Genomic DNA, 11,481 nt, shown 5'->3' on the forward strand with positions numbered 1-11,481 from the left:
CACTACCAGTAGACGGGAACAAAATTATCCGAGCAGGGACTTTGGCGTCAGTTGGTAGCACTCCTGAACACGGAATACAGAAATTTCGTCTCTTAAAAAAAAAAATAAATATACTTTTAGACAAACCATACCAAATCCATCATAAAACAATGCTCATACAGGGGTTAGTTTCCTTTCTTCAACCTGGTCCGCGTTCCTCTTTCGGGTCGGCAAAGGTCTTCGCTTGTAAGTAGCCGCAAGTCCTAATTTTAGGTGGCGCCTGCCCTTTACGCTCGGCGCGGATCGCGAATATTCTGCGAGATATTCGGTTTCGATTGATCCGCTTGGATAAAGAAATGGAGGTGTACGGTTTGGTGTCGTCCGAAGCAATAAGGAATTATCTAAGCCGTCGCTCAAAGTCCAATCCGTCAAGATTCGTCCAACTAACAACATCTAGCTAAGATTAAGATGATATTAAGCTAATATTAGGTTGGTTCGTTTGACCGGGCCCCGGTGTATGGGCGAGATACAAGAAAGATCACTATTCTCTTTTTCTGCCATCAGCGTATTCGGTGAAAGCTAAAGCCGCTACAACCAACAACAACAAATCTGAGGAGCAACCACGAACAATAGTAATTTGCCAATGAGTTTATGCGTGAATGAGCTGATCAAAATAGAATCTGGCCTTCTCACTCATCAGTTCTACAGATGATTCATCCTTTTAAAGCGCGCCATAAAATTTCTAATTGTTACTTTTTTTTTTTTTTTATTATGTATTATTATCAAAGTAGGACTTTTAATGTAATCAAACATTCAATGTTAGCACCACTTAATACCAATGCAAATACAAATAAAAAATACCAGCGTGACTGGGTTTTCGGACTTTTGATGAGAAAAAAATCAAACTCTTTTTTTTGACCAGAGGGAACTGTTAACTGCTGATAGGTCTCTTTATCGTCCCGAAGAATCGAACAGAGAAGGAAGACAGGGATAAAGGAGAGAAGCCAGCCGGTTTCCGAGAAACGAACATTATCCCATCGGGGGGGGGGGCGCGGATAAAAACTCCGCCCCGGGCGGGAATCAGAACCCGCGGCCTAGCGCGTACAAGGCAGACGCACTACCAACCTAAGCTACTAGGCGCTGGCAAACACATGATCTTTCTCTCCTTAATACAGTTTACCCCTCTGTATCTGAATCCCAACCCTTTTGATGTTTCTCTACTTTCCAGGTCGTCCAGAACGTGTTCGCCAACACAGCTGGGTTTGAATCGAATCGTCGCGCCAGATTCATGAACTTCAAGGTTCTGTGTTTGGATGTCTGCACGTTCTACCTGCCTATGAGAAGAAGCAGAGGGATGATCGTATCGGCGAAGTCCTCTATGACACAATGCTATCTCGGTCCCTCACCTGCCACCCGTGTCCTATGTGATAAGGTAAACAGCGCATTTCTTTTTTCTTTTTTTTTTTTTTTTTTTTTTTTAATGAGTGTTCCACCGCCGTTTTTACTTCATAGCAATGGAACAACTGCTACATTAGACGCTTGTGGCCTGTGTCGTAGCATGCCCATTCCGTAGTTTACTTTTTTTTTAACTTGATAAGAAGAACCAAAAAGGCAGATATATTTTGCAGAACTTCAAAGAATTATTATTATTACTAACCTGGATCTTCCGGCAAAGGTTTTAATTCTCTTTTAATTTTTTTTTCAAGTACTGTTATTTTCTAACAAATTTTTGGCGAGACAATAATATTCAAAAAAATTAGGCTAAAATTAACTCTAAACTTGTTGGTTTCCTCTTGCAGGAGACGGAGGAGCCCACCAAGTGGGCGCGTGGAGAACTCGTTCGGGGAGAAGAGCAGAATCACAAGGGCTACATCCTCCATGACTTCCCCCTGCCTGGTTTAAGGCAGTACGGTGTTCGAAGTGGCTGGTATAGACAAGAAATACGCTGCCTGCCCTCCGTGCTGGATGTGTTATACACCAGGAACCCCACCATCCTGCCTGCCTGGACCCTATGGCCGCACGCTGGCCCAATTAAGTGGCGTTCAGTACAAGAATGGCCTGAACCCTAATTTTCTGCCCTCGGTTAATTAATAAAGGCAACTATATCCAAAAACAGATATATCAAAACAGAATCAGAATCGATCAACCAACATCTCAATCAAGTCTAAATGAGATTGGTTTGCCACCAATATGAAAAGTTGAAAAACTGTCGGTGTAGGTAAATGGTAACCTTGGAGGTGTATAAAAAAGAAACCTTCCCACGGGATGGTGTATTATTACCATGATATTTTACAAAATGTGCACGTTAAAGAAGTTGATATTATTGAATCTAGGATTGAAAATTTGCTTTTCGGATATGTATATTCAAGTAAATAAGCAAAGAAAAGAACCTGAATTCATTTTTTTTTTTTTTTTTTTTTTTTTTTTTTTTAATACTTGTTAGATGTTATTTTTACACGCAAGATTTATAAACGTAGGTAATAATATTAACTCTTGATTCTTGCCTTTATTTTATCTACATTTGTCCTATTTAAAATATTATTTCTTATTCCTAAGAATCTTGACCTGAAATTTTTTCTCACGGGGAATGATATAGTAGGTACGGAAGCTAAATTTGATTTGGATTATTTGGTTCCCAGTGTTTTGGATTCAAACTTTGTAAGGGTAATTTTTTTAAGCATAATTAAATTAGAATTGCTAAGATATAGTGTGAAAAGTAATAAAGGTATTGGATCTATTTTTCCATTTCGAGATAATTTACAAATCCATTTGTAAATTCTTATGCAGTATTTTCATCTCGAAATTCTGACGGATACTTTCCCAGACAACTCTGAGTATTTTGTCAACAATCGCCCAAAATGAATCACCTGTTGAAAGAAGCGCGTGTCTCCGATCTCAAAGGAAAACATTTTTCCTTGTATGCCTTCTTGTACCCTACGGTACATACTGTGCATAGGGGCTATATTTTGGGGAAAAAAAACCACCTGATCCATTTTAACATTTATATTCGATATCACAATTTTAACTCTTGCTTGGGATAATTTTGAGGCTAATTGATGCCGGGACGTCAAAGCTGAATTTAAACTCGGTGTTAACTTTAAGCTCTCGGATTTAAGTTAATCCGAGTTTGAAATCTTGATTGTGACGCCGCAGCCAGCGAAGTGAATCTGATTGATTTAGAACTTCTGGATTAATTTTAAACTAATTTAAATTTTAACTTTTGATTCAAATTGGTAGTCCCAGGCATCAATTGTCAAATTCACACCTGCCCTCAAGTTTCTTCATTAAAATAAGGAAAAAATCGGACTATATCATAATTTAATTCTTTATTTTAAATCTTCATTATTCCTATGATTTTTATTTGTGTTCTTTGTAATGAGTATTTCCCTAATAAATTTTATATCTCGTAAAAAAAAAAAAAAAAAAAAATACTCTCTGAATGTTCATTTATCTTTTTAATTTTATTTTGCAGATCTTATACTTTGTTACATAGCCTTGATACTAGATTGAAACAAATTTGCCCATTTTTAATTGAAGTTTACTGGTAGACATATATCGATTTAATGAGATATACCCACCAGTCAAATAGGTACAGATCTCACATTTCTAATTTAGACAAATTGTGACAGGAGGAATAATTGAACTGTGGTTTAAAGTGTGTAAATGACCTCGCCTGGCATACAGGAGGGCGTGGGTTCTATCCAGTCCTGAAGTATGGGATTCTGTCCTTCATACAATTATTCTATTGTTGCAGATTTTTGAATTACGAAATCCTTGATATGATATCCGATAGATGTATTCCGGATTTTTTCAGTCGGCGAATGAAAAACAATACACGTCTGGTTTAGACAAATCCTCGAATCATTTTCCGAGCGTTGTGTCTACTTCACAACATGAAATTCCCTATCATGTCTTGCTTTTACTTCTCACCTCGATGTGCTTTACCTTAGTTGACTCATGGTGTGATATGAGAAAATGCTAGTCGCACAGTGTTGTGGATAATAAATCTTGGAGCCAAGCTAACAGTCCTGGTTGGATCTTCTATTTGCTAGGAAACACCAGCAGTACACTGTTGGATTTCAATTCATCTTGAACAAATACACACAAGCGGAGAGAATAGGACAAAATCTCAGACTGTTGAGTGCTTCAAGTATTTATATCGCAACTGTTGCACCTAGTATTTTCTCTATCTGCCATGATGTCCACATAATAAAGATAAAAACAACATTCGATGTGGTGGAAACTTGATCCCAAACATTGGACTTTTTCAATGAAAGGAAAAAACGTTACACAAGTATATGTATCTATACCAGAGTCTATTATTTTGAAATTTAAGACGAACTGAAAAAATGAGGATACTCTATCGTACATTTTTTAAAAAAAGATAATCGTATTTACACAAATTCTCAAATCACGTAATTTTTGTGGTAATTGAGGACAAAAAAAAAAAAAGAAGTTCTAGCACGAGGACGGGAATGAAAAAAAAAGGCGCTCTACCGCTCCAGTTTGCAGGCTGAGCCTCTCTTCTACCTATTAAACCACAGGGTTTTGCCTCTGTTTCTTCTTCCTGATCAACAGGTTTTGGACTTCTAAATTGAAAGTTTTAAAAATCTGCCTATTTGCTGGTGTGGGTAAATATCATCATTAAAATCCCGAGTATGTCTTAGCCAGTAATTCAATTAAAAAATTTGTTCAATCTGTATGAAACTATGTAACAAGTTAAAATGTCAATATAAAAATTTAAAAATATAATTGAACTTCAGAGAGTATTTTCATGTTTTTTTTTTTTTTTTACTGAAGATATAATCATTTATTAGGAAAATACTCATTACAAAGAAACACAATAATATAAATGCATAGGATAATGAAGATTAAAATAAGATCTATTATGTATAAGTTCCGACATTTTTTTCTTACATTTTTTAATGGAATACTTGGGGGTGATTTTGAAATAGATGCCTGGACATACAATTTCTGAGATCCCAAAGTTTAAAATATTATAATTAGTCTTAAATTAATCCAAAGTTTAAATCAATCAGATTACTTCTGCGCGGCGCGGCGTCACAATCAGTATTTCAAAACTCGGAACTTAACTTCAATCTGAGAGTTAAAGTTAAACCGGAGTTTAAATTCACTTGTACGTCACGCAGCATCAATTAGCCTCAAAATTATCCCAAGCAAGAGTTAAACTGTGAATATCGAATTATAAATGTTAAAAGTGACAGGTGGCGTCCTTGCAAAAACCTTGCCCCTATCTACAGTATGTACCGTAGGTACAAGAAATAACAAGGAAAATGTTTTCTTGATCGGCGCTTCTTTCAAAGGTGAATTCTTGGCCGATTGTGACAAATACTCGAGTTGTCTGGGAAAGTATCCGTAGAATTTCGAGGATGAACATACTTCCGAGATGCATATTTACAAACTGATTACGTACAGATTATGCCATCGAACTGAAAATAGATCCATACTTTTTACTTTTCCTATCTTGGCAATTCTAATTTAATTTCTTAAAAAAATACCCTTACAAAGTTTGAATCCAATACCGCGGACCAAATATCCAAACATCTTAGATATAGCCTAACTAAATATGTTCATCCGTGAAAAAATTTCAGTCAAATTCTTAGCGAAAAAGAAATAATATTTTAAATAGACAAATGTAATAAAATAAAGAATCAGAAGATAATATTACCTACGTTATATAAATTTTTGCGCTGTAAAACTAAGAAAAAAAAAAAAAAAAGAAAAAATGAATTCAGTTCTTTTCTTTGCTTATTTTGAATATACATACATATTTCAGTCCTAGATCATAATATCAACTTCTTTACATGCACATTTTGTAAAATATCATGGTAATAATACACCATGGGAAGGTTTCTTTTTTATACCTCAAGGTTACCATTACCTACACCGACAGTTTTTCAACTTTTCATATTGGTGGCAAACCAATCTCATTTAGACTTGATTGATTGGTTGATCGATTCTGTTCTGTTTGATATATTGTTTTTGGATATAGTGACTTTATAATTAACGAGGGCAGAAATAGGGTTCAGCCATTCTTGTACTGAACGCCACTTATTGGGCCAGCGTGCCCATAGGGTCCCAGGCAGGCAGAATGGTGGGTTCCTGGTTAAACACGTCCAGCACGGAGGCAGGCACGTATTTCTTGTCTACCACCACTTCGAACACGTACTCCTTAAACCCTGTTTTTTGGATATAGTGCCTTTATAATTAACGAGGGCAGAAATAGGGTTCAGCCCTTCTTGTACTGAACGCCACTTATTGGGCCAGCGTTCCCATAGGGTCCCAGGCAGGCAGGATGGTGGGTTCCTGGTTAAACACATCCAGCACGGAGGCAGGCACGTATTTCTTGTCTACCACCACTTCGAACACGTACTCCTTAAACCAGGGGGAGGTCATGAGGATGTAGCCCTTGTGATTCTGCTCTTCTCCCCACGAGTTCTCCACGCGCCACTTGGTGGGCTCCTCCGTCTCCTGCAGAGGAACAACAAGTTTTAGATTAAAATTTTAGCCTTTTTTTGTATTCTTCTTCAAAATTTGTTAGAAAATAAAGTACTTGAAAAATAATAATAATAATTCTTTGAAGTTCTGCAAAATATATCTGCCTTTTTGGTTCTTCTTATCAAGTTAAAAAAAAAAAAGTAAAAGAGAATTAAAACCTTTGCCGGAGGTCCAGGGTTAGATAGCCCCAAAAAAGGTAGGTAAGTAGGAATAAGATAAATGGACAGCATAAGGCAGAAAAGAATCGTCCATTAGGCGATTTCTTTTGTGCTTTTTAGTGATTAGTGAAGTATGAAAATTGATTGCAATAGAAGTTCTTCGTAATGCTGTGATATCAGCAAGAGTTGTGACAAAGCTCTGTTTTACCATAAATCATGCATGATTTGATTTTACACTTTTAGCTAAATCCCCTTTAGGGTGAGCTATTCATTTCTAGCGAGAGTCACAACTTTGGCTCAGCTATTTATTATTATTATTATTTTATTAGTCATGGGGGCACGGTTGGTCCAGTGGTAACACGCTTGCTTGCCATGCAGAAGGTCCCGGGTTCGAATCCCACCATCGACAAAATTTTGTACTCGTTTTTCGATTGCAAATATTTCACAAGTTACTTTCTGGTGTTCTCGTGTTGACCCAGCACTTAAGTAAGTGGGAATTATTGTGTCTCTTCTCGCCCATCTGATGAGAGGCATACTACGGAATGGGCATGCTACGACACAGGCCACAAGCGTCTAATGTAGCAGTTGTTCCATTGCTACGAAATAAAAACGGCGGTGAAACACTCATCTTTAAAAAAAAAAAAAAAAAAAAAAATGCGTGTTTACCTTATCAATAGACACGGCAGATATGACCATAGCATGTGTCATAGAGGATTCGCCATACATCATCCTCTCTGCTTTACTCATAGGCAGAGATACGTCGGAATCAAACACAGCCTTGAAGTTATGAATCTCGAGATCATTCAGACCCAGCTTGTTGGCGAACCGTTTGGACACCTGGAAGTAGAGAAAATTAAGGGTTGGATTCAGATACAAAGGTTAAATGTATAAGAGAGAAAGATCATTTTTTTCTTATAAAAAGTCCAAAAACACCAGTCAGCTGGTATTTTTTTATTTTATTTTGTTGTTGTTGTTGTTGTTGTTGATGTTGTTGTAGAGGCTTTAGCTCCGAAAGGTGATGGTAGAAAAAGAGAATATATCTTTTTGTATCTGCCATACACGGGGGTGATGGTCTCTAGCCTTGTTTAATAGGCTCGTCCTGAACCGCAGTCAACCATCGTGAGGACTTGTGCTTATTCTTTAAAAGCAGAGATTTTTTTTTTTCATTTAAATCTGTTTGTTATGTTAGGTAGTATTTGTTATGTCCCCAAATCAAAGAAAGAAGAAGGACAGGAAAGGAGAAAGCCAGCCGTTTCCAGAACGAACATTATCCGTTCAGGATTAAATCCACCCCGGACGGGAATCGAGCCCGCGGCCTAGCGCTTACAAGACAGACACGCTACCCTCAAAGCTAACTAGACTGGGCAGTCGTCTTCTGCAGTTCTGCTGTAGATTTTATGCCTTCACTTGAACTCGCCAAGACTTGAAGTCTAAAACCTAGAAGAAGCCAAGTCTATTTTGATCAGCTCATCACGCATAAACTCATGCAAATGCTGTCGTGCGTTGCTCCTCAGATTTGTTGTTGTTGTTGTAGCGGCTTTAGCTTTCGCCGAATGGTGATGGCAGAAAAAGAGAATATATCTTTTTGTATCTGCCATACACCGGGGTGATGGTCTCTGGCCTTGTTTAATAGGCTCGTCCTGAACCGCGGTCAACCATCGTGAGGACTTGTGCTTATTCTTTAAAAGCAGAGAATTTTTTTTTATTTAAATCTGTTTGTTATGTTAGGTAGTATTTCTTATGTCCCCAAATCAAAGAAAGAAGAAGGACAGGAAAGGAGAAAGCCAGCCGTTTCCAGAACGAACATTATCCGTTCAGGATTAAATCCACCCCGGACGGGAATCGAGCCCGCGGCCTAGCGCTTACAAGACGCTCTATTAACCAAGCTAACTAGGCGAACCCATTTCTTACCTCACATCCAAACCACACAGCTTCGTTATTCTTAATAGATTCGGCAGCGAGTTTCATTAGCAGTTCTACTGGTTGATTGTTGTAGATGATTCTAATCCTAATAATTCTATTCTATTTCTTACCTCACATCCAAACCACACAGCTTCGTTATTCTTAATAGATTCGGCAGCGAGTTTCATTAGCAGTTCTACTGGTTGATTGTTGTAGATGATTCTAATTCTACTATTCTAATTCTAATAATTCTATTCTATTTCTTACCTCACATCCAAACCACACAGCTTCGTTATTCTTAATAGATTCGGCAGCGAGTTTCATTAGCAGTTCTACTGGTTGATTGTTGTAGATGATTCTAATCCTAATAATTCTATTCTATTTCTTACCTCACATCCAAACCACACAGCTTCGTTATTCTTAATAGATTCGGCAGCGAGTTTCATTAGCAGTTCTACAGGTTGATTGTTGTAGATGATTCTAATTCTACTATAATTGATTCTAATCCTAATAATTCTATTCTATTTCTTACCTCACATCCAAACCAAACAGTTCTTCGGCATAAGTCCATGGTTGACGATGAGGTTGACCAGCATATCCCATTGTCCACCGTCCCCATTGGGTGACTGCATGAGGAAGGAGACCAGCCGCCCATCCACTGGTTCACCACGCCGGGCGGTCTCAACCACGGTGTTCAGATAGAAGTTGCACCGCTCGATCTGAAGAGAGGGAGAGAAGAATAGAATATATCTTGTTTATCCTGCTGGGATAAGACTGAAAAGTTCCTTTTTCCCCGCAGTCTAAACAAGGTCTTGTACATATGTACGTATGAATATTTGATACATTATAGGGAGTACATTTTACAATAAGGTAATTTAAAAAACACCCTGATTAAATTGAAAAATAAAAAAAAAAAAAAAAAAAGGGAAGAATAGAATGGATTAGAATAGAATATACCTTATTTATACTGCCAGAATGAGACTGAAAAGTCCCTTTTTCCCCGCAGTCTAAACAAGGTCTTGTACATATGTACGTATGTATATTTGATACATTATAGGGAGTACATTTTACAATAAGGTAATTTAAACACCCTGATTAAATTGAAAAAGAAAAAAAAAAAAATAGAGTTGAAGTTGTGATGTGTGTGTTTTTTCTTCTTTTTGCAAGTATGTAGGTAATTACTTTATTGTTGGTGCTTTTTTCCTTCCCAGGAAACTGTAACTGCTAGGGTCTTATTGTCCCGAAATTGAAAAGAGGGTAAAAGAAATCCAGCCATTCCGAGAACGAACCTTATCTGTTTAGGATAAAATCCGCCCCGGGGGGGAATCGAACCCGCGGCCTAACGCTTACGAGGCAGACGCGCTACCAACCAAGCTAACTAGTGGAAGAAAGTCAACAATTTTATTTTATTGTCAAAACACTGACTCTCAAGCTGTACTGAAGCATCAATTCCAAACATCTGATTAGCCAGCCTAGTTAGCTTAGTTGGTAGTGCGTCTGCCTCGTAAGCGCTAGGCCGCGGGTTCGATTCCCGCCCGGTTGAACCATACGCAAGGACTTGTTTCTGAATGTATTTTGCTTTATTCTGAATGCATTTTGACTGCAAGTACATTGTAGAACAGTGTAGACTTATAGAATGATTCTACTGTACCTAGCTGTTTAGACTATATAGAAATTACCAACGATTCCTACCAACGAAACTACAAATTCGTCAGGGTGTGACAAAAGACAATGTAGCAATGTTTTTGAAAAAAATCCCTTTTTTTCCCACCCTAAAAAATCCCCAATAAATTTACCTTTTTAAAATTAGGGATGAAAAATAAACTTTATATATTACTATTTTTATCAATTTTACCATCGTCGTGTGTGGTGTGCAGGTGCAAGCAGAGGCCTCTGGGATTTTGCATGAATGTACTGACTTTGGGTTCGCGCCCGGGGGTTGGAATTTTTTTTAACGTTTTTTTTTTTCATGTATGTTTGTTCGTTTAATGTTTTTTTCTCTGTCACATGATGTTTTCACTGACGAAAAAGAAGACTATTTTCGTAACTGCATACCCTACCACTTTAGAATTAACTGTGGGTATACCTACATGTGAGCATTTACCTACTTTTCACCAGAAAAGCCCTTCGACGGCGGGGGTTGGAAAAGGGTATTCGACCTAAACTCTACTCTTCTTATAGCTTTTTTCTCAGCTTTCTAACCATTATAGTTTCATCGCCGATTTCGCTCACCAACGATTCTAGTCACGACCTTATTTTGCAATATATGGGAATTTTTTTCGCGCGAACTTTCATTCAAACTGGAGCTTAGAGAAATTTCGTCCAAATGTGACATACATGGTTGGAAAGCTCGTTTTCTCAGCTTTCTAAATAACGTAGATACTGAAAACTTTTGTATTGGGTTCATTTCGCGTGTGGAGACATAGATAATATCATTTATCTTAGTAGATGTTGTTAGTTGGGTCATCTTGACCGATTACTTCTGAGCCGACGGCTTAGGGATAATTTTTATTGCTTGCTCGACAGCCTTGCCAAACTACAGGTACATTCCTTGCTTATCTTAATAGATCCTAGGTCGATAGTTACTTTCAAGCGCAGCTGTAATTAGTAGATGTTGATATTTGCGTCTCTTACGATTACTTCTGAGCGACTGACTTAGCAACAACTCGCTTATGTACTTGACACAAGGCTGTGGATCTTTACCAAAGCTGAGTCAAGTCAATAATAAATCTTTCGAACCTTTGCGATCCGGTCGCGAAAGTTGGTACATACAGTGCCTACACGCTCTAAAGAGATGAGGTCACACTTACCTTTCAAGCGGGCCTCTTTTTAAGGGTATATAACAGTGATATCAACACTGAAACTTAGCAACCACTCGCTTAACTTGACACAAGGCTGTGGATTTTAAAACTAGTTTCATATA

At 37.7% G+C, this 11,481-nt stretch overlaps 1 protein-coding gene across 1 annotated transcript in view; it reads right to left on the bottom strand.

Moving 5' to 3' along the window:
- The window catches only part of LOC103521940 (bleomycin hydrolase), a gene marked incomplete at its 5' end in the record, with an annotated part of 12,970 nt that extends 3,693 nt beyond the window's left edge, over window positions 1-9,277 (bottom strand). Inside the window, 4 exon segments of the mRNA XM_026832377.1 lie at window positions 6,180-6,471; window positions 7,323-7,493; window positions 8,568-8,673; window positions 9,096-9,277. Of these exon segments, the coding sequence (XP_026688178.1) occupies window positions 6,256-6,471; window positions 7,323-7,493; window positions 8,568-8,673; window positions 9,096-9,277 (675 nt within the window).
- Window positions 9,278-11,481: the final 2,204 nt, after the last annotated feature.

This window comes from Diaphorina citri, unplaced genomic scaffold (assembly GCF_000475195.1).
Source record: "Diaphorina citri unplaced genomic scaffold, Diaci psyllid genome assembly version 1.1 scaffold6318, whole genome shotgun sequence".
In the NCBI taxonomy this organism is placed as follows: Eukaryota; Metazoa; Arthropoda; class Insecta; order Hemiptera; family Psyllidae; genus Diaphorina; species Diaphorina citri.